This window comes from Labeo rohita, chromosome 10 (genome assembly GCF_022985175.1).
Source record: "Labeo rohita strain BAU-BD-2019 chromosome 10, IGBB_LRoh.1.0, whole genome shotgun sequence".
Lineage (NCBI taxonomy): Eukaryota > Metazoa > Chordata > Actinopteri > Cypriniformes > Cyprinidae > Labeo > Labeo rohita.
This window is the reverse complement of record NC_066878.1, coordinates 23,051,321-23,075,691: the sequence shown is the minus strand read 5'-3', so window position 1 is coordinate 23,075,691 and position 24,371 is coordinate 23,051,321. Positions and strand designations below refer to the sequence as shown.

Below are 24,371 nucleotides of genomic sequence, written 5' to 3'. Positions count from 1 at the left end.
AAGAGCTATGATAGAGAAAGAAACTAAAATGTTACAAAAGTCTGAGAGGAGTTTATACTGGGATGCCACACAGGTATATTTAATTGAGCTGGGTTTCATGTGACACCAATCATTTCCAAAAACAACTATGCATTAAAAACACAAACTTGGCCAGCAAATCTTGGCATGACAGAAGTGAACGGAAATTTGTGCCGTCTTCCTGTAGAGTGCAACAGCAGGGTTCTGGAAGTCAAAATCCCATCCGTTTTCTCCATAGAGAAATTGATTTTTAACGACAGCGTATAAAGCTTTCAAGAGAGACCTACAAAGCTGAAGAATGAAATATGCTTAAGCCATAAGTCAATGTGATTTCAGAATAATTTTTCATTATTTAGTAGCCAAATTCCTGAAGAACTACACTACCCATAATTCTGAGTACAGCTCAACCAATCAGAAAAGCCGCTGGACAGAGAACACAAATTATTAAACTGATAGTTCCGGTCCTTGATTCTGATTGGTTGAGCCGCGTTCTAAACTGTTGTAAATTACTCTACAAACATAATCCACCTTTGTTTACATCTGTGTGTTGCTTAGCAACCACTTTGTTGCAACCACAACTGTTTCTGAGGAACTACATTGTTTGGCGGAAGAATAATGTTTTATTAATATCATTACACTTTATTTGCTCTTTTATTTTGTGACCTTACTATGTAAATGGAATTACTGTTTTATAATAGCAATAAGCCCTGTGAAGCCTTGGTTTACAGTGAATTTATAAGAGCTAAGGGGGTTTTAGGCACTCCGCTTCATCCCTTAGCTGTTATAAATTCCATTTATAAGTGCAATTTAGAAAATCTGTTCTCTATTTCAATATATTGTAAAAAGTAATTTATTCCTGTGATCAAAGCTGAATTTTCAGCTTCAGTCTTCAATGTCACATGATCCTTCAGAAATCATTATAATATATTGATTTGATCCTTAAGAAACATTTTCTTATATATATATATATATATATATATATATATATATATACACACTATATATATATACACACACATATACACACATAAACATAATTCACAAAAACAAGTCATTCATTTTATTTGATTACATCATTTATTGCTTAATTTGCTTAATTGCTAAAATTAGATTTTATATAATTTGTCTTGACCTTTCCAATTTTCAGAAAATATTTAGCTTCAGATGTAATGTTGGATCATAGTTTAGAAGTGTTCAACAGAGAATTAAAATTAATTAAAAAAAGCATTTATTTACCTCCACTCCCCAGTCGCACATAGAGCACTCCAGTAGCCGAAATGACTTTGATGGAGTTTGAAGCCACACACTGGTAGTATCCGGTGTCGGTGGTGTCCAGGTCTTGAATGCGGAGCTTGGATCCCGCCTCTGTCTTGCGGATGGAGATTCGGCCCTGCTCCTGCACCACAGGGGCGTCGTTCTTAAGCCAGCGGATGCTGGGCCGCGGGTAGCCCGCCACTTTGCAGTGTAAAGTGGCCGTCTGGCCCTGCACTATAGTTATATTGTTTGGCGGCTCCACAAACTCCAGGAAGTAACCTGAGGGAAAAGGGCAAGGAAGGCTGTTAGAGGGGTCAAAGGTGAGGACCCTGAGCATCAATCCAGGCTTGAGAAGAAATCAACCCCCCCATCTGTGCTGAGAGGGCTGTGACGGATACTACCTTGAGACAGTTAAACCATTTAAAGGTTTTACTGATGTGTGGGTTTCTGCACACATCAGGACTCAACATTGCAAAGAAAAAACTGAATGGAAGCCAATACTAAAGCTTTTTTAGAATGTATTAAAACTAGGACTAAACATTACAAATTTTAATTGTGACAGCTTAATGCGATTATCAAATTGAAAGGCTGCTATAAATAAATAAGTGCATTTGCAATGCAAAGTGTTTACTTTCAAGGAAACAGCTCATGATAACAGTGTTTTTGGGTCTCAGAGCAGCTGAGTTAAAGAAAACACTGCTCTCAGTCTGCTGTGAAACTGCAGTGTTTATAAATGAGTCACTGAATCATTTACTCAACCAATTTGTTCAAAGTCACTGAATCATTTATCATTTAGGGTTAGGGCTGGACGATTATTCGGAAAGTAATCAAAACTGAAATTCAGAACCACTAAACCAACGCCATTTTCCCAAGTCGGTTATTTATTTATTTTTTAATCCTGTTAATACTTTACCAATAAAAACAATGTAAGTAATGTAAGACGCTGTGTCAAGTTAACACATGCAGCGCCGCTCAATGTCAGTTCCAAAACAGTGGACCAATCCAAAGAGAGAGAACATCACTTCTAGTGTTTCATCAATGTGCTTCTAGAGGAAATATCATCATACTGTGCAAATTATGTGAGAATGGGACAAACCATTCCTTTCTGAGGAGGGGTTTTCTAGTGGGTAACTTAGTTGACAATGGTTTTTCAGACAAATAAAACAAGTTATATCACAATAAACACTTATTATTTTTGAAGCGCACACCCGCTGCAGACGCCGTTAGGCCCTGTGTACACTAGTGTGTTTTTGTTTTAAAACAGCATTTTAAAATGAAAACAATCCTCATCTACACTGGCGTTTCACAAACAATCTCTGTCCACACTACACAACCAAAAACACGTCACAAAAAGTAACTAATGACATTATATTACAACTGCATTACCATTTCTCATCTGGGCTGGGTTTGCTTGTTTGTTTTTAATATAAAAAAAGCCCTTTCACACCAAAAGTGAATGAATAAGCCTCAGGCTGAAGGAAATGTAAATTCAAAAAGCTCCAACAAATGTGCTGATATTCTGGATTGCATGAAGAATAGGATGCAAGAGAAGAAAGTTCGACAAAAATACAAAAAAAAAGAAACACAAATGTTATGTTTAGCTAAAGTAATTTTTGCTTATAAGTATGGATGAATTTGATCATTGAAGGTTAGCAGCAGACACTGGTTAATAAAACTGGATTATAAAATTGAATACATAAAGCTTTGTGTTAACAAATCTAATTAATCGCAGGTTTGTCATATTTTGACTTTGCATTTGACTTTTTATTCATTTTGAGGAGTACTGACTCCTGTAAATACATGGTGACATTTAGTTTAGAACTACAGTAATTTTGTTCACACAGCACACAACAGCTCTGCACTTACTCCCGATTTCTCTCAACATGGGGACAGGAGAACTGTCAATCAATAAATGGGAAAACAAAGAAACTGGCATTACTTACTTGAAAAAGTAACATAGATATTTCATTGTAAATTAGAAAAGTAATGCATTACTTTAATAGTTACTTTAAAAAAGTAATCTGATTACATGCATTAGTTGTAATGCGTTACCCCCAACAGTGGTTACAATTGTGGTGTCTTATTGTTACTCCTCAGCAGTGATGGGAATAATGGCGTTACTTAACGAGTAATCAAACGATTTACCGTTTCCCTGTTACAACGTCATTATAGTTACTGGCAATAAAATGTGGCGTTGCTATAATTGAGCTCACTGAAGCGGCACATCGCATCGTGTTGTCATCAGTCTCGTCCACTTTCAAGGCAGAAGCTGACAAGCGCCCTTGTTGTTTATGAACAGAAGCCAATAAGTCTATTTTAGCGAATTAGTGTGCTGTATTCAGGTCAGATGACAAGGCTGCCAGTCACTTTGAAAAGACGTGCTAGCTGAGAGGAGTTTTCGTCAGAGCTGACTAAAAGCGATTGAGGATGGATAATTTCGACAAACTTGATGAACCCGTGATATCTTCTTCAGGGCATAAAAGGAAAATAAAAGATTAAACGTTTTCACGGAACCTTGCAAAAGCAGCGCATTACAATGGTGAGGGTAAACTTTGTGTAATCACAACCACAGTCTATGATCACAGCCATAGATATGTGTATATTTATCCATGATCACAATAACAACGTTTGTCAGGAATCTAAATTGTTAGCTGATGAGATTACAAAGATAAAATGAGTGTTTCTGAAACATGAAATATGGACTTACCTGCTTTTGCCAAAAACTTTTAATATATATATATAAAAACATACTTTCAATGAACTTTAATTTTGTAAGTTACCTGTAAGTGTTTAAGTTATTATTACTTAAAACAACCCAACTGCAGTTTGATTGATATTACTTGTAATGCACAAAAAAAAAAAAAAAACATGATTTCTGAAAATAAATTAAAAAATCTGTTATGTTTTTGCAAATAAAATCTTCAATTAGAAAGCAATCCTGCCCCTTGTCAGTGGAAATTAATATTAGCTGGTTCAGTCCCAACACCTACAGTACCAGGATGATGAAGATAAAACAAGGGTGGACATTTCAGCAAGACAATGATCCCAAACACAGCCAAGGAAACTCTCAGTTGGTTTCAGAAAAAGAAAATAAAGCTGCTAGAATGGCCCAGCCAATCACCTGACTTGAATCCAACAGAAAGTAAGAACTGAAGATCAGAGTTCATAGAAGATTATTATTTATTTGGTTCCACCGTGATTTTCACAATTTTTTTAATAACTGAACTTTGTGGAAGTTATTTAACAGTTATTGTACATTAGGCCTACACCATGGTGTATTTTTATTTGTTTTGCTAATAAATTAATCATTCTATGTTTAATATAAGTGAGTCTGTCCAACTGTTTTGTTGTTGTCGAATCAATCAATTGACGCCGAAATAATTCGAAAGTGAAAGTAAAATGTGCACAGGCATTTAAAAGCGAAGAAAAGCTTGAAAAAGAGGGAAAACTCTACAAACTACCCAACAACCTCTCCCCCCGGTGATACCGGTATTACCAATGTTGTTCTCTTTGTCTCGTTGGATGGAAACGGTGCTTTATGCACAAATGTTTTATGTAGTGCTGGCAAATGATTAATCGCATACAACGATTAATCGCACACAAAATAAAAGTTTGAGCTTGCCTAATATATGTACATGTACTGTGTATAATCATTACGTATATATAAATACAAGCACATTCATGTACATATTTAAGAAAGTATATGCATTTATTACAATTTTTCTAGAGTTTATATTATATATAAATACAAATATTTTGTACATAACATATTTCTCACACACATATTAGGTTAACTTTTATTTTGTATGTGATTAATCACGATTAATCATTTGACAGCCCTAGTTTTATGCAATGTTCCAGTTTTGCACATAAGTTAAATTCACATTTTTGGATAGAAACATAGCTATTGTCCCACAGCAACATTAAAACAGTGTAGATTAGTGTACAATGTTTTATTCATTTAACATATTTAATATGGGCGGCATCCAAGTTATTTGACATACTTTAACTTTTTTTTTATATAACACAAATAGTTACTTTCCCTGGTGATTAGTTACTTTTATAATGATGTAACTCAGTTACTATTTGTTAGAAGTAACTAGTAACTAGAATTACTTTTTTAAAGGGTCATCGGATGCCCATTTTCCACAAGTTGATATGATTCTTTAGGGTCTTCATAAAAAGTCTCTAATATATTTTGATTAAAAATTCTCAACGGTTGTGTAAAACAACACCCTTTTTACCTTGTCAAAATCAGCTCTGCAAAAATCATCTCATTCTGGACGAGGCTGCTTTAAATGTTAATGAGCTCTGCTCGCCCCGCCCCTCTCTTCTCTCTGTGGAGTGACGAGCCTGTTTACTTTAGCCGCATTTAGCCGCTAAACGTGCTAACTAGCACATTATTAGGAAAGACGATCGCTAATATTCATTAAAAAAAACCCTTATACTCACTTCTGCTGTAAGTGAAGCTGGATCATGAATGATTTGCGCGAACATAGACGGATATATGTAGATCAGGAGGTGCATTCCCTTCACAAACAAATGTAATCCACTGCATCTTCAGCGGCTCAGATGTCGGAAGTAAATGACGATGTTCATTATTGCATCCAGCAACACAACACCTCAATCACTCAATCTGAGATATTCTTGTCTAACTTACATCCCTGCTCCAGCACCAAAACAGTGGAGGTCAGATTGTTACAGCTGATCTGAGGTAAAACGCTCATGTTAATCAACTATCGTGGGAGTGTCCTCTGTTGCTGTGATGCCACACCGACAGGCATCTGAGAATGGTTTGATTTGAAAAAGGGGATATTATTTTTACAGATTAATTAAAAACCACTGCATGGATTTTTATCATTATAGGGTAGATGTGTACATACACTACCAACACACATTAATGTTCAAACAACATGAAAAAGTGAACTTTGCATCCGATGACCCCTTTAAAGTAACATGGCCAACCAATGCTCCTCTGAAACCCTTGATTGTTACTTCTAATGTGCTAATGTGATGTTTTCAAACTAGTAACATCCAACTTAGTTGGCAGATCCTGAATCTGTGGCGCAAGAAAACCGTTCTCACAAACAAGAGGATCTTCGACACTACTTGTCTCTTTTCTTATTGAAATGCTAGTCCTGTTTACATACTTGCTCTATGAGCTCTTTTAAAACACTGACTCATGCAAAACTGCTTAACATCATTGATTAACATTACAATTCTCTGGAGCTGCTTTTGTTGCATCACTTGTTTGTACACATTTTTTGTGTTCTAGTTTTTGTCTCATTTTCAAATAGGACAAGATAAACACAAGCTGACTGGTCAAGGTCAAACTGCCACAGCACTGACCCCTGAGTCTGACGGCAGAATTACTCAACTCTGGGAAAGCACATCTGGATTAAGTAACTCCAGCTTCAGATCAAAACAAACATCTTCCGTTGAGTGGTCCCATCCTGACAACTGCGGATGAAAGAAACGTCTCAGGAGGGGATTTGTTTGTTTTGGCAAATCTATGATTTGCCGACCTCTGCAATGTAGCAAACAAACCAAGAACAAAAAAAACTGTACTCATATTAGGTAGAGCAGAGCTGCCCAAACTTCAGAGACATAACATCCTCCTCAAACAGCTCCATGTTAGCTCCAATAAAACACTTGAATTTTCTTTCAAAGCAGGATTCACAATGATGTTACAGACATTTAAAAAAAAATAAAGCATCTTCAATGTGATATATTTCGGAATGCATTTATGCTGATTATATTGACAATGCATTGTTGTTTTTTAGTTTTAAAACAGTGTCTGGCCCCAGTGTTTTGAGTCTGTGGTCTCCACTCTTCACACAGACATGAGAGATGACGCGATGGTGCGGAGGTGAGAAATGCAACAGGACTGCATGATCGGAAACCAGAGAAAGTGACAGAAAGAGTGCAAAGAGAAGAGGCGTTGGGCCTGGCTAGGCTCAGCCTGCGAAGTGTGAGCTCATAGTATGCAAAGAGCCAGACGGAGCTCAAATAAACACAGCCGTACAGGCGCACGAGAGCCAGACCTCAGCCTTATCGAGCAGACATGAAATCCCCTGCGCTCTTCAACCTGATCTGAGATCATATCTCCACAACCCACAGCCATCATAAGGGTGGTATGTAGCCTTAAATGGGTTGACACGCTGTTGCCAAGTTGTCCGACTTACGCTTGAATGACTGCAAGAGCTGAATCCAGGCGCACGCTACAAGGCACAAAGTCGCATGTTTAAATATTTTCTGTTGTGCTGGTGTTCATTTTACTTAACTAATCACAACAAGGTGCATGTTAATTACATTCTTCTACTGCCTGTAGCTGCAATCCTAAAAAATCCTAGAAACTGGTCACTCGCATCAATTTCAAACAAGTGTGAAATGTGTTAGCTGGCTACAACAAGAGGCTTTGTCTAGCGTTTGTCATCAAGTCCAAAGCACACTTGGTTTTTACACAAATAGTGAATGAGCAGAGCCAAACACGTGTGCAATCGCAAGCAGTTTACACGCATGCCCAACAAAGTTTCATCTTCATCCAGTGCTTTTTCTCTTTTACAATTTATAAAATGTCTTAAAGTTGTGTGTATGTCTCACACAAACACTCATCAAACACAGACATCTATTGTTGTTTCGTCTCCAGTAGTTTGTTGTTGTTCAGTCTCATTTGTTTCTTCTGAGACTGAAATAACAGGCCAAGCCACTGGACAAACTGTGGAGCTAAGGCTCTGCGATATAACCAAAAATAGTACCACAATATTTTTTACCCATATCATTTGATATCAATATGCAACATTACACAGAGAATACTGAAAATAAATGTAAATATAACTTGTTCGTTTATATTTAAACTCCACAGTTTAAGGAACGTTTTAATTTAAGGCATCCTAAATTTTGTGTTTTCCATTTTATTATTTCTGGATAAATTTATCATTAAAAAAGTGATGAAATTAATCCATAAAACATAACATCTTTTTAAAAGTAATCAAATAAAATCATAAATCAACAACAAAACATTGCATTTTCTTTAGTCAAATTATATTTTGCACAGCAGAACTAAAACATGGATTAAAAATAATTAAACAAATAATTTAATACAAAATTATAATAAAAAAATCCCTTTTCAAGAACTACAATGAACGGCTCCTTTGGACTACAGTGTTTGTTTTCCACATGCAATGATGTCACAACGCGGTCCATTAGAATATCATTAAAATAAATCCCGCACACGGAAATTAGAATTTCTAACAATTCAACAATTAAAATTGTTGGAGGGAGGGTAGGGACGAGGTGGGAGATTAGCCGAACTTTAGCGATGCAGCGCGTCGGGTATAAACACAAGTATTGACTAGAGTGGCTGCTTCAGAGCTGTAACGAGCCGCAGACTTGTGCAGTACGGGGCATCGAAACACATGGCGAAGCCGCGATCTACTCCGGTTGCCGCGTCGGAGCCGTAGCGCGTCGCGGACGTGCGATAAAAGAGATTTATTCATGATACAGTGTAGATAACGTTAGCTTCACTTATAACGCGAGTGAATGTAAATAAATTAGCATGATATTATCATGTATTGGCGATCTCGCAGGCTGACAAAAGGACTCAACACTACTGTAGTGTTAGTTTCTCTTCATCAGTCCAAAACAAGTCCAATAAAGTGCCTCCATCCATAATAAAAAGTGCCTCACACGGCTCCGGGGGGGTTAATAAAGGCCTCCTGTAGCGAATCGATGTGTTTTTGTAAGGAAAATACCCATATTTAAAACACAAGAATCACTTTAATCTAGCTTGCTCTAACAGTTGTACACAGAACTTGCTTCTTTGACAGGGGCGTGTCAGTACTGAAACACCATCTAAGCTGTTGGCCAATCACAACACAGTGGGACAGCTAACCAATCACAACACATTGTGTGTTTCGGAAGGCGGGCCTTCATCAAACCCGGAACTAATTGATCCATTTGTGCCAGGCTGGGAAAAATGTACTGTAATAATATAAATTATGTTAAAAATAATGCGTTTTTTTGAACCACCAAGCATGAAAGCATGTTCTAGTACAACCCCAAAACAAAATCAAGACTTTGTAAAAAAGCATAATAGGAGCCCTTTAACTGAAAATTGAGCGTTCACTATTGTCCTTTAGCATTATCGACACACTATTTTTCTGTTTAATACTGTAAAGCTGCTTTGACACAATCTGTATTGTATAAAGCGCTACATAAATAAAGATGACTTAACACATACATTACATATGTACTGTACTGATGGCTAAATTTACTGTACACAGTATGTATACCATACAGTATACATAAAAACCAAAAGTATACTTTGGGCTTAAGACAACTGTAACACAGCATTCAGTTGGGAACAACATGAAACCATCATAATCCCTAGCACCAGACAAAATCAACAGTCAACAAAAGACGACAGGAAAAGGCAGAAACAGCACAAAGACAAATGAACACCATCAAAATGAGGCAGCGCTGACAAGATCTGCATCACATCACAGAAGACTGGAGAAGAAACTGAGGCATGAAAGGCCCAATTGTGTTGCACAGCCAAAGTGTGAATGATTGAGAAAGTGGAGCTGTGAAAACACAAGAGTCCATGCACCCTCACCGGGGTAAAGACAAGCTGTTACAGGCCCTACGCTATCTGTAATCACTGTAGAAACATGAGCGATGGTGTTGTGATCATGCTCAGCTGACGCTCTGAAGACGTGACATAATTAGAGAGACACTACTGTACATGAACGTCTTCAACATCAATGAGCCACACCGACAACACCGACACCGAGAACTACTGCTGCGCGACTGTCTGCGGCTAGACTTATAGTCAGGTGAAGTTAGCATGCTAGAACATGCAGAATGTGAAATTAATATTGCACAAGTCCATTAATACTCATGCATGGATGCCAGTGCAACTGAAAGAGCAAAAAAGACAAAGTATAAAGCTGCACCCACTCAAATAAGCCAACACGTACTTGTCGCTTCACTTTGCCAAAGCACAGGAAAGAATAAGGGCAAGCTGAGGTAAAACAGTGGACCAAATTAGCTTTGTCCTTCGATTCAGAACTGAAGTCATGCAATAGCTCTTAATAAAAAAAATACAAGTACAAAAAACTATACTTTAAAACTCTGTAGCCCAGGTTTGGCAAGAGCAGCTGGCAGGGCGAGGTTAAGTGGGTTTGACTACTTGTGGGCGGCCATGATTGGAACGATAAACAACACATAAACTGCTGACAAGCCACTATTACTCACCATATAACCAACCTCTAGCCTTGAAACACAACACTAAATGCTAAAAAAAACTTTTTCTAGAAGATTTCAAGAGTTATATTTTAAGGTGGATAAAAATAATGCAATGCATCACAATCATCATTGTTTTAATAATGTGATCCATCTATCAAACTTTTAGTCTATGGTTGTTAAAATGTTTTTTTATAACTTCTTTATTTTTTAACCCAAATCAGCTTGTTAGGTAATTTTATTGGGTTATTTGTAATTTTTTTTTTTTTAACCCAACGGCTGGGTCACAGTCAGAGCGCTGGCTTTTTGCGTCCTCTACAGCGGTACTCAGTGCTGCTGATTTGGTGCACATCTTCAGCAAAATAAAGGTTTGCATACATTTTATTTCATTTATAAAGTCGTTACTCTGCTGTAAATTAGATTACTTTATGCAACGCAACATACAAGTTGTCAGTCAGCTGCGTCAGCAGCGACTGTTTGTTTCACATGAAGGCCTTTTGCCTTGCATAAAATAAATGGATTTTATTCATTATAGTACTGAGTTAAATTTAATTTGATGTTAAAATATGTTCTCTAATGTCTGTACTGTTTGCTTATGGGGAGGTTTTGGAGTCGGTCATGGCATCTTTTAGCTATGAGTGAAATGCGAGGCAGTGGTCTGAAGTTCGTAGTTCCCCAGGCAAACAGCAGCTCATCACCGGCTCAGAGTTTGGTGACACATCGGCACGAGAATTAGCGCTATTTCTGTGAAAAGTGATTACAGAGAACAGTTGAATACACTTAAATTAAAATGCCACTTTTAAATGTTAAACGAGTTTAATGGTATGCAATATTGTAAATTATGCTGTGTTTAACTAAATACATTCAGTTTGTCTTATATTTTTGTCCATGGGTGTTCTTGCTTAATAGTAAATGTTTATCATTTGATTACTGCTGTTGGCTCTATAAGTGATTTTTTTAGCCCATTTCTAGCCCATTTTAAAGGAGAAGTCCACTTCCAGAACAACAATTTACAGATAATGTACTCACTCCCTTGTCATACAAGACGTTCATGTCTTTCTTTCTTCAGTCGTAAAGAAATTGTGTTTTTTGAGAAAAACATTTCAGGATTTTTCTCCATATAATGGACTGATATGGTGCCCCGAGCTTGAACTTCCAAAATGCAGTTTAAATGCAGCTTCAAACGATCACAAATGAGGTTGTAAACGATCCCAGCCGAGGAAGAAGGGTCTTATCTAGCGAAACGATCAGTTATTTGAATAAAAAAAAATAAAAAATTTAAATACTTTTTAATCTCAAATGCTCGTCTTGTCTTGTTCTCCCTGAACTCTGTATATTCTGGTTCAAGACAGAGTATGTTGAAAAACTCATCTGGGAAAAATCATCCTACATCACTGCAGAAATACTGACCCAGTCTTTACAAAGCAACAATGCAACATGCAAAGAAGATCAAACAGCCTTAACAAAAAAAGCAAAACAGCGATACAGGATGATTTTGAAGTTGAGAGAGAACAAGAGATGGGAGCCGGGAAGAGTAAGACAAGACGAGCGTGTGAGATTTAAAAGTATATAAATTGTATTATTTTTATGAAAATAACCAATCGTTTATCTAGATAAGACCCTTCTTCCTCGGCTAGGATTGTTAATGAAAACGCACCTATAGATATCAGTGTTTATATCCAAACAATACATGGTTGAAAAGACTGTTTATGAAGCTGTTTCATACCTAAACATAATAACTGCTCTCTGTGTGTCAGTGACAGTTAATTGTTAATGTATTGGAACATTTCAGATTTAATGTTGCTGATTATTGTAATAAATGTTTGACAGTTGCAATTCGCTCCACTTTAGAGTTGGAAATCTCAAAGCATTTTGTGTTTTCTGTTGTTTTTGAGATATCGACGCATCTGCCATCTTGCAACGGTCTATATGTCATCACTTAAAAAAAAAAAAAAAAAAAAAAAAAAAAAATCAACGAGTTTTAAGATGCGACAACATTGCGCAGCATCTAATTGTAAAAAACACCCAAATTAAAATTCCTGAAGATACTGGATAAACTTTCACAGGTTTGTGTTGGTTTGTGTTTTTAATACATATTAACTCAATATTACAGGTTTTTAAACTAAATTTTAAATGCTTTTTTTAGCTAACGCCTTTGGTCTTGTTGTATTGTGTTTGTTTAGCAAAAGCATCTTCTGAAGTCTAAATAAAATACAGATATTCATACATGCATATAATTATAGTTTCAGTGCAGATGCACCGGCAACTTGCTATTGAGTGTTCACAGACCAGCTTTGACATTTCAATATGGCAGACGGCTTGCGTATAGCCACACACAGGGCATATAGCTTTACATATCTATGGATTTACATGGGTGAAGCCAACTAGCCGGTCTCGTTGCAAAACACCATTGAATGTCAAAACTGGTTTTGAACATGGAGACGTGATTTATTGAATGACGCTTTATCATGCACCAGGTTAGGTAAAATTACTCACGTTTTGACTGTTTTGTCTACATTTTGCTTACTAATGTGCTTCACAGCTGCTTTGAGCTTTTCTCTTGCTTCAAGTTCATATTGGTAATGCATGGTTTAGAAACACTGCCCTTCATACGTTCATTCACTCTCCTGAAAACTATTACGGCTTCCTCTCGTCCCCAGACCCCTTGGTCCCGCGGCCAACACAAATAGTCTCTGCAGCGCTCATATTGGGAGCTGCTATTAAACAGGCCTGCCAGAGCAAAGTGGTGGCTTTTCCTGAAACTCTTGATTTATGCACACTGAAAGCAGAATTGCAGACGCGCTCCTGACTGACATAGCAGGCCACATAGCAGACCCAAACCTTATCGTCAACACCTATCATGCAGTTATTCATCTATTTTTTTTTTTTTTTTTTCCATTTTGTGAATTAATAAATGTCACTAACACCTAAACACACTGGTTCTCGTGTGTATCGTAACTGAACATGACACTATAGTTTGTAATGGAGAAGCAGATTCAGAGCTTCAGCAGAGGGGAAGATCTTCAGCTCAGCATGCAAGCCTAAAATAACAAAATAAAGACCCGTTCCCACCTGGGATGATGACTCAAACTATAAAGTTTTAATAAAGATTCTAATAATATTAGAATAGGGAAGTCCAACCCAAAACCATAACGATAATGACACAGAAGGAGAATATTGTTGGAATCACTTTCAGATGATTTCTTCTAACTGCACTGAAAAGAATTTGCTGTAGGATTTGCTTTGAAACAGTTTCACTCAGAAACTGCCAGTAAATTTCACACATTATTATGAAGAAACATGAAGAAGCACATTTAGTTCAGTAGAAACCGAAACAGTTTTTTCTTATAAAATGTAGGGCTGGGCGATATGGGCAAAAAAATATCAAGTCGATATTGATAATTATCACGATAAATGTCAAACCTTTTTTGCTTTGAAGTTTAAAGTCAGATTTTGGGTCCAAAGTGAAAGTTGTAGAAACCAGACCATTCATTTTCCTTAACAAAATAAATATCTAAATAGAAAAATTAATTTCTGCATATTCTAATGAGTTATATTGTTTCAAATCAAGAAACATGTTTGGGTTGTCTGATAAGGATGACAATAATTTTTTGTCTCTTAGAAATGTACATTTGATAGTAGCTTGAGGATGCAGAGGTTTCATCGTTTCATACGTTACTTACTTTATGAGAGAATATTTGAGTTACTTCATCTAAAAGTAAAATATTTTCAAGTAAAATATGAAGCTTTTTATAGCTACATCTCTCATGTCTGTGTGTCATGTACTCGCTGAGTTTCAGTTTATTTTAGTGAGGCGTTTCGAAAAGATATGTGGCGCAATTGAGATGACTAAAAGCGCACCCTGTTTATTTTCTTTATTTTACGAAAGCACAATGTTTTGTTGATACTGTGAGTGTACACAAAAGTAAAAGTAGTAAAAGCAAACCCTATACAGATTCAAATGATGTATTACTTTTATGAGTCCAATCAAAAATGAAGGAGCAGTTTAAGTTGATTTTGCTGTTATCTGAAAAATATGCAAGTGCTCCCATCGGCATCTTTGCCGATCCCAGGCGGTTAAAATTAAGTGTTACCAGTATACCAGAATTTTCCAAATTGGTGGTTTGTAAAATTGTGATAAAATGCCAATGGTTATTAAATTTAAACTGCATGATAATTTAGGGCTGGACAATTAATCAAAAAGTAATTGACACTGAAATTCATAAGAACCTCTAACCGACATAATTTTCTCATGTTGGTTATTTAGTCTTTAATCCTGCTAACACTTTCCCATTAAAAACATACTATTGCTTGTGTAGTCGACGCTATACTGACGTGTATGACTATTGTACTCGTGTTGTTTGCAGCATCTCAAACGTGAGTGGCACATTCAAAATGCTGTGTCAAGTTAACGGAGCTTAAACTTTTACACGCAGTGTCGCTCATCAGTATCAGTTCTAAAACAATGGACCAGTCAGAAGACCACAGAGGCGGGTCAAGCATTGCCATGTTTTGTTTACAGTAGCAGGTTGGCACGGCAACTTTTATATTTGACGGCAACATGGTGGAATTCTGCACTGCGCAGGAAAAAAAAAACCACCATTCCTGAGTGCTGCGTCTCACATTTAGACTTGCTCTAAAGACGTGTTCTGTGTGAATGGCCAATAAGAAACCTAGAGTAAATGCTTGCACATACATGATGTTTTCTGGATATAGTTTAATCAGATCTTGTGTTTCTGTACCTTCAGCTGTTGGCAGTCCTCCACTTTGGGCCTCAGCTATAGCCTCGATCTCTCCAGAGTCCGACAGATTCACGTCAGCCACTGCAGAACAGACAGGAGACTGTTAGTATGCTATTAGCAAAGACCTGTGCTAAAACAAACAAAGACTAACATGTTAGACGTGCTCTTATCAAATTAATCTGCCAGTTTCTTCCGTATGACGGCATAACTCAACTTTAGCATTGGTTAAAATTGTAAAACTGAATATTTGTAATTCTAGAGTATATGCAACACAAATGTACAACAACAGCAGCAGTAAACTCACGTGTGACCCTGGACCACAAAACCATTGTATGGGTCAAAATTATCAATTTTTCTTTTATGCCAAAGATCATGTTCCAAGATATTATGTACATTTCCTACAGTAAATATATCAAAACTTAATTTTTGATTAGTAATATGCATATGAACTTCATTTGGACAACCTTAAAGACGATTTTCTCAACATTTTGATTTTTTGCACCCTTTCAAATATTGTCCTATCCTAACAAACCATACATCAATGGAAAGCTTTATTTATTCATTCAATCTTTCAAAAAAATTGACCCTTATGACTGGTTTTGTGGTCCAGGGTCACATATTACAATTTAAGCACAGGTTAAACAAGTCATTTATAAAAATATATAAACACGCAATTCACACTGTCACAATTCAAAAGTCTCTGTTGAACATCAGTGTGATACAACCCAGAAAAAAAAGGCTGAAATTGATCATTTTTCACAGATGAAACCAAAATGATTACAAAAGACACATATTTCTAATCAATTTTTTTTGTCTTCTTAAAAATTTTTTTGCACAAACAGCAAAGAAAGAAAATATTACACTTATAGCTCTCTTCACTGGAAAATTACCATTAATTGTAATGCAAGAAAAAAGCAACCTGAGGCAACTTCAACCATGAATGTTTGATCTAAAACAGCGTTTAGTTGGTCCATCATATGCTCCAAAAAGTGCATCTCATTTATCATAAAACACATGACTGTTGACAGTGTGGTTGCGGAGATGCTCCATAAATACCCTAAATTTAGTTAATCACACAGACAACATGAGAGGAGTTTTTATATAATCATCAGATGCAAACTGGGCCGGTGTTTAACAAGCTCACTGTATGTGGTTAAGGGCAAATTACATCCTTGTTTAACAGTGTGGAATGATTTCCTTCTGAGACTGAAAACAGCGTGAGAACCATTACATACGAGGCATAATTTATGTATGATGTTGCAATTATTTCTTCGCTTCATCGGTTCCAATAAATTAAATTGTTTTTTTCTTTCATAATAGGCAAATTATCCTCGAATAAAAGTAAGGCGGGAACGTGCGTGTCGAAAAACCGCATTTGACATGCTATAAACAGCTGGTCCAGGTCTTCCACATAATTACAAAGTGCTGGATTTAAGTAATATTCCATAACGCGCTGCCAGCTGAAGCATTAGTGAGTGATTAGGACTCATCTGCACAGTCCTAACAAGCACACCACATGGAAGACATCAGATTTTACTCCAAACTTACTAAAGTACACTGGTAATACAGCACAACACGAATCAGATCGGCCCTCCAAAAAACGCCAGCCAACTATTCATGCAAAATATACACTGATTATTTAACATTCGTCTGTGCTAAAACAAAGAACGGCAAAGATTAGGAGGATCTTGATGAAGTTGGTGATTTTGCTAATCAAACATTGGTTCTGTAGGTTTATTTTATGCCGCCTCACTGCCTGTTGAAGGATTATCTGCCATAACACACACAGATGGCGTCTTTCAGAGCCGCCGAGGCTATGGCAGAACCCACGTACACTAGGGTTACAGACACATTTCTCTTGTGGTTGAGAAGTTTAATTCGCATATGAAATATCTTAAACATTCCAGCGCCTGAAACTAATGCACAATCCAAAGGCGTGAGTCACGGAAAAGCAGAGGATGCTTTGTGATTCAACACATATTACATGCACCCATTTGTGGATTATTAATGGTATCCTCTGGCGCCACAGCAAGCATAACTCCTGCTCAATTAAAAATGTTTAAACGCAAAAAAAAAAAAAAAAAAAAAAAAAAAGTAAAATGCAAGCAAACCAGATGATCACACCGTGCCTCTTTATAAATTACAAACTCTACACTCTCAAACATGAAGGTTCTTTATTGGATTCTGTGGTTTCATGAAGAAATTTTAACATCTGTGGAATCTTTCCATTGCACAAACCGTGAAAAGCAACGGTCCTAGTACTGAGCCTTGTGGTACACCATATTGTACTTGATATCTCTTCATTCAGCTATGAATTGATGAGGGTCAGAGCGTTATTGTTCATTGGTGTGGATGCTAATCTAGTTAATGTTCTTGCTATTAATGGGTCTTAAGTCATTAAGTCAATACAAATTAAGCACACTTGTGTAATATAATTTCTTAAGTCAGTAGATTATGTGAAAAGCTAAGTCCCATTTGCCATTTCTGTAGCACCACAATTACTGTTGTGTCTAATTAAAAAAAAAAAAAAATTAAAAACATATGTAGTTTAGCACCTCTAAGCCATGAACAGGTGTTTCCGCTCTCAAATCACGTGCAAAAGTATTTCTGGTCTTGGAAATGCCAAAGGCAAAACAATGCGAGTAAGTAGGCTGATTTTGGCAAGGAGTTGTGGAAGCAAACCGAGATTAAAAAGCATATGTTATTCGTCTGGAAAACAAGGAAATTTACATGCACACTGACTGACAAATAAACAGCAAGCTGATAGGCTTATTGTTCACAAATTTTCTGTATCTGGTTTTGCTCACTTAAATTTGCTCTCATCTAATGTGAAGAACTGCTCATCATCACTTGTTGTGCATTCTACAACAATCTAAATATTACAAAGCTTTTAAAAGTGATTGTCAATAAACAGTAGTGTGTGTGACATTCGCATGTGACATCTGAAGAAACACTTGATTTGTTGTCTATAATGTGCGCAAACAGGACAATTTGAATGGACTCCATCAACAATCATAATATAAAACTTTCCAAAAATTAAATTTTGCAATTAAAAAAAAATATTTAAATAAAATAAAAATAAGAATATATATTTGCTTTTTTTTTGTGGAAATGTGTTTTAAAATACATTTTCTACTAATATATTTTTTGGCCATTGTTTGTATATTTTTTATTATTTATTTATTTTTATTTTTTTAATCATTTAAAAAGATATTTTGCCCTCTATATAATTTAAGTCCATCCCCTAAACTAAATATATATTCTGTTTCAAAAACATATTTCATTCAGCTTCACTGCTTGCAACATTATTTTTACTTTTTTCCTATATATTTTTTAACATTTTTATCTATTTAAAAAATAAAGAGGAAAAAAGAACCGTCTTGACAGGAGTTCAGCACTCTGAGTCATGTTTGTAAACGCTTTTCTTCCGTAATTTCTTGTATCGTCTGTGATCTTGCATCTTATCAGTTCCCAAGTCACTTCTACTTAGGACTGAACCTTCACCCCTCGCGCTAACGGCCCGCAGCAGTAATCAGCAGGCTGCTGCCACCACACTGGAGTTTGGCCAACAAAAGGGCCAGTGTGGAGACCTGGGAAAAGACGCTGATCTAATTATTTTGGCTCAGGGTGCCTGCGAGCACTCAAGCCTCTGAATCACCACCTTTCACAGCGGATTCTCCTTTTTCAGCGAGTTACTCGCCTGGCAACTGTCGGCAAGCAGGCCGCTCGGAGCGCTCGTAAAGAGGTGATGGCAAACAGCGCGATGGCTGCAGTACGCCGAGCCGCCCCCCGTGGGAGAGTCCGGCTCCAGGATGGGGGCAGCACACCCTCGGCCAGGCTGAGAATGTAGAAGCTTGTTAACACTCCATCTTGTCCTCTGGAGAACCGTTTAGTCAGGAACGGGTTGCCAGATTCATAAAATAAAGGAGCGGGATAAAGGGGAGAAACGTTGGAGAGGCTGAACTCACTAGGAAAAACAACACCGCTCAGAATCCATTTAGGTAAATTGTAGATTCCCATGAAGCAAATTGAGAAGAACATTGCATTCTCTTCCACGGATGAGATGTTTTGTTTAGGCTCTGGCCAGTGCTGGGCAGATTACTTACAAACTGTAATTACTCATTCGAAATTACATGACAAATTATAGTTAATAACGTAATCCTTTACACATTTTAGGTAATATAATCAGATTACTTTTAGATTACTTTTGACCCAACTCATTTAATCACATTGATTTAAATAGGATAATCTTACCATACTGATATAAATATACAAAGAGAAAGAAAATATATTCTATTCATTATTAACATCATAAGGTGCAAATCCAGTTATTAAATGCTGTGTGGCTTTTTGATTTTCTGTGTAATTATAGCCATCTGACTGGTGAATATCAACTAAACTGCAAAACTCTTTGAATTTACACAACCAGTCAAAAGTTTTTGAACAGTAAGATTTTTAATGTTTTTAAAGAAGTCTCTTCCGCTCATCAAGCCTGCATTAATTTGATCCAAGGTTCAGCAAAAGCAGTAAAATTGTGAAATATTTTTACTATATAAAATAACTGTTTTCTATTTGAATATATTTTAAAATGTAATTTATTCCTATGGTTTCCAAGCTGAATTTTCCCCAGTCACATGATCCTTCAGAAATCATTCTATTATTTTGATTTGCTGTTCAGGAAACACTTTTTTTGTTTTTTCAGGATTTTTAATGAATGACAAGAGAGCAAGAGACAAAGATCAACATTTATCTGAAATAAAGTTTTTGTAACATTATACACTATACCATTCAAATGCTTGGAGTCAGTATACATTTTTTGAAATGATAGAAATTAATAATTTTATTTAGCAAGGATTCTTTAAATTGATCAAAAGTGAAGATAAAAACATTTATAATGTTACAAAAGATCTTTGTTTCACATAAATGCTGTTCTTCTGAACTTCCTATTCATCAAACAAACTTGAAAAAAATTCTACTCAGCTGTTTTCAACATAATAATAAAAATAATAATAATAATAATAATAAATCATAAAGGATCATGTGACTGGAGTAATGATGATAAAATTCAGCTTTGAAATCACAAGAATAAATTGCATTTTAAAATATATTCAAATAGAAAATACTTATTTTAAATAGTAAAAATATTTCAAAATTTTACAGTTTTTGCTGTACTTTGAATCAAATAAGAGACTCAAAAAACATTAGAAATCATTAAACTTTTGACTGATAGTGTATATTAGTTGTAGACTATTTTTGAAAGGAAAACGATTAGGGAGAATCAATAAATGATGAATAATTTAATAATTTAGCTTTTGTGTGAATAATATATAATCAATAAATGCTAAGTCTGATAACATTACATTTTAAAATACTCATAATGTAATTACAAGTACATACTATGTGAAATCTGATTATGTAATCCAGATTATATGTAATCAGTTACTATCCAGCACTGGACCTGACCATAAATATGACCCTGAACCACAAAACCATTAAGTAGCAGTCTTAAGTAGCACGGGTATATTTGCAGCAATAGCCAACAATACACTGTATGGGTCAAAATTATTGATTTTTGTTTTATGCCAAAAATCATCAGGATATTAAGTAAAGTACATGTCCCATAAAGATATTTTGTAAATTTCCTACTGTAAACTTTAAAGGTGATTTTCTCAATATTTTGATTTTTTTTTTGCACCCTTCCGATTCCAGATTTTCAAATTGTTGCATCTCAGCCAAATATTGTCATATCCTAACAAATCCATTCAGCTTTCAGATAATCTATAAATCTCAGTTTTAAAAAATTGACCCTTATGACTGGTTTTGTGGTCCAGGGTCACAAATGAGAAGCTGTTTTAACTTCGAAAGAAGGATTCTGGCTGATTCAGGTCTGACTGTGCACATTCCTGGCTTTATTTCTTCATTCGTTTTCAATCGCTCAATCGTCAGTTCTGGCCTGCAATCGTGGATCTGCAAAAAAGACCCCAAGACGATCCACTTCAGACCTGGTTCACCAGCACATCTGCAGATGTACTTAACTTAGCATGAGGTGACAAGCATGAAAAACAGCTCCTGGTGGTTCCTGACAAGCACAGGCCTCATAATCAATGACCTGGTGAAAGGAGCGCTGCAACATTCCTGAACAGTTTGTTTCCTTTATGACTCTTTTAGAGAATAAAAAAACCCCAAAACAAGTTTCCTTAGATCCAGTTACAGAACAGCTGGTTGATATGGTTAGTGAGGCCAGCAGTGGCTCATCAGTTTGAAATTCATTTGTCCCAATAGTGTTAAAAAAGATCAGAGACGCAGATCAAAGCCTGCATTGTTCGAAATTGGCAGCTAATATGGAACAGTCACCAATGCCGTCAATTCATTAAAGCTCAACACAACATCATCCAATCATGTGACATCATCAAATCAAGCCCTGCAAATGTATCCACCCAACCATCCATCCATCTATCCATCCTCTAAACCGCAATACATCCCACCATATACAAACTGAGTAGCAACCTGGGAGATTTTGGTGTAATATTTAATAAAAGTGGTCAGGATTGCTGGTTGCAGATAGAAATATAGCCGCAAGCAGCAATTATGGGGCCAAACACTAAGCAAGCAAGGTAGCAAGCATCAGAGCAACTGAAGCAATGAGTAACTGATGCCATTTGAAGATGATTTTAGGTCAAAACGGGCAAAAGAAAAAAAAAAAATCATAAAAACAACCACTAGCAATTAATTTAATGGGTTATCACTTTTGACCAATAGGTGGCACTGTTATGAAATTGATGTGGTGTGTTCTGTGTGAGGTGACAATGACACACACAAAGTTTGGTGTACATATGTCAAAACGTTGCACAGATACAGCCTCAGAGTCATTTTGGCATCATGGATGTCGTTGTACAAAAACGGTTTCGTCCATCAACACAAAATCCATAACTTTTTGTCAGCGAAGTCTGAAGATGATCTGACCCAATTTTGGTGAAAATCGGAGCAATGGTTGAGGAGGAGTTCGAAAAAGTAGGTTTTCAACATAAATCAATCGGACAGGAAGTTTGACCAACTATGGCATAATTGGTATCTATGTTCTTGGCACGACCCAAAGAACATTTAGTTTTATTATAAAAGTCTGATGAAATCAAAAGTTATTACTGTTTTTGTAAATGTAATAATTAATGGTTAATTCATGGTTTATTATTCTTGGCCAATAGGTGGCGCTGTTACCAAACTGATATGGCGTGGTCAGTTTGAGGTACAAAATTTGGTGTCATTGTGTCAAAGCTTTGCAGAGATACAGCCTCAGATACAGTTTGGAATTTTTCCAACAAATTTGTTGCGTTAAACCGTTTTGCATTTTGGCACGAAATTCATAACTTTTTGCCAGCAAACACTCAAATTTGGTGAAAATCAGTAAAACGGTCTAGGAGGAGTTAGAAAAAGTAGGTTTTTAACATTAATCAAAATGGCAGACAGGAAGTTTTGCCAATTTTGGCATAATTGGTATCAGTATTCTCTGCATGATCCAATTTCATTACAACAGGCCAATTTAAACTTTGCCCCCAAACTTTTTGAGCACTGTCAGGGCATGGTGTTAAAGACCCATAACAAGTTTCATAACGATACGTCAATGCGTTCATAAAATGACATTTTATGACAAAATGGTTTGACTCTGCATGATGCACCGAATCTAAAGAGACTAAAGAGTTTTGTGATTTTGGCCAAACCTTTCACAAGTTAAGAAAAAATAGCAATTTTTCATATCTCCTGACCACTATGTGGTACTGTGTTGAAACATTGCAGGTAGCCTCAGGTTATTCTCATTACAACATACACCAAGTTTGGTCTCGATAGGCTGAACCGTTGCAACAATCAAAATGGTGGACAGGAAGTTCGGCCAATTTTGGCATAATCGGTATCGATTTTCTCGGCATGACCCAAGGAACATATCGATTTCATTACAACAGGCCAATTTAATCAAATGTTACTAGCATTTTTTGAAATTATAACTTTTGGACACAAGGTGGCGCTGCCCCCAAACTTTTTAAGCACTGTCAGGGCATGGTGTTGAAGACCCATACCAAGTTTCATAACGATACGTCAATGCACTCGTAAAATGACATTTTATGACCAAATTCTACATGGGCGATGCCCAAAATGGCTAATGTGGGAAAATCGGGTATGGTTTGACTCTGCGTGATGCACCGAATCTAAAGAGACTAAAGAGTTTTGTGATTTTTGGCCAAACCATTCACAAGTTATAAGCAAAAATAGAAATTTTTCATATCTCCTGACCACTATGTGGCACTGTGTTAAAACACCGCAGGTAGCCTCAGGTCATGCTTGTTATTACACACACCAAGTTTGGTCTCAATAAGCCAAACCGTTGCAGAGATATAGCCTCACATCCATTTTTATGTGCTTCTCGTAGAATTCATTTGTGAGTTATACGAGAACGGTTTCACTAGTCAACTTGAATTCCAGAACTATTTTCTGGCATGGTCTGAAGATGATCTGAGCCAATTTTGGTGAAGATCAGACAAACCGTCTAGGACGATTTTGGAAAAGTAGGTTTTATGAACTTAGAAATAGCGAAAACACTAAACCTTACGATTCGACTCGGCATGAGCCAAGGAATCAGAGGACAAAAAGAATTTTCCTTCTAGACCTTAAGGATCAAAAGTTATTAGCATGAATAAAGTGGACGTTTGGACAAGTGGTGGCGCTAGAGAGTTTGAGTTAGAGACTTCAATCTTGGTATGTTCAATGCTGACACTGTCATCTATCTTTGTGCCAAATGTCATAACTTTCCCGCAAGCGGTTCTATGCGTTGCCATTGACTTCCAGAGCGTAAGAAACGGAAGACGACGCCACCAGATACAATAGGTGCAAAATAGTCTAAAAGCCGGACTCATTCCTGGAGACTGCCTAAAATATATAATCCAGCAACTGTTTTAAGTGATCTGTCCTTCAGTAGCAAACAAGAAATACCCAAAACAAATCCAGGTATTCAGTTACACAAAAACACAAGAGTGTTCAGCTTCTTACATATAAAATCAATCAGTCAAATCTGTTTTTGATGCAAAGACTTGAGGACCACCCTTGCAGTAAAGTCAGTGTTGG

At 36.5% G+C, this 24,371-nt stretch overlaps 1 protein-coding gene across 2 annotated transcripts in view; it reads right to left on the bottom strand.

Moving 5' to 3' along the window:
• ror2 (receptor tyrosine kinase-like orphan receptor 2) overlaps positions 1–24,371 on the bottom strand; it is a 97,390-nt gene that overhangs the window by 17,042 nt on the left and 55,977 nt on the right. For both annotated transcript variants that reach the window (XM_051120538.1, XM_051120539.1), the window contains exons 2-3: positions 15,261–15,341; positions 1,255–1,551 (exon numbers count right to left, since the gene is read on the bottom strand). In XM_051120538.1, the coding sequence (XP_050976495.1) occupies positions 1,255–1,551; positions 15,261–15,341 (378 nt within the window). The remainder of the gene's footprint in view (positions 1–1,254; positions 1,552–15,260; positions 15,342–24,371) is intronic.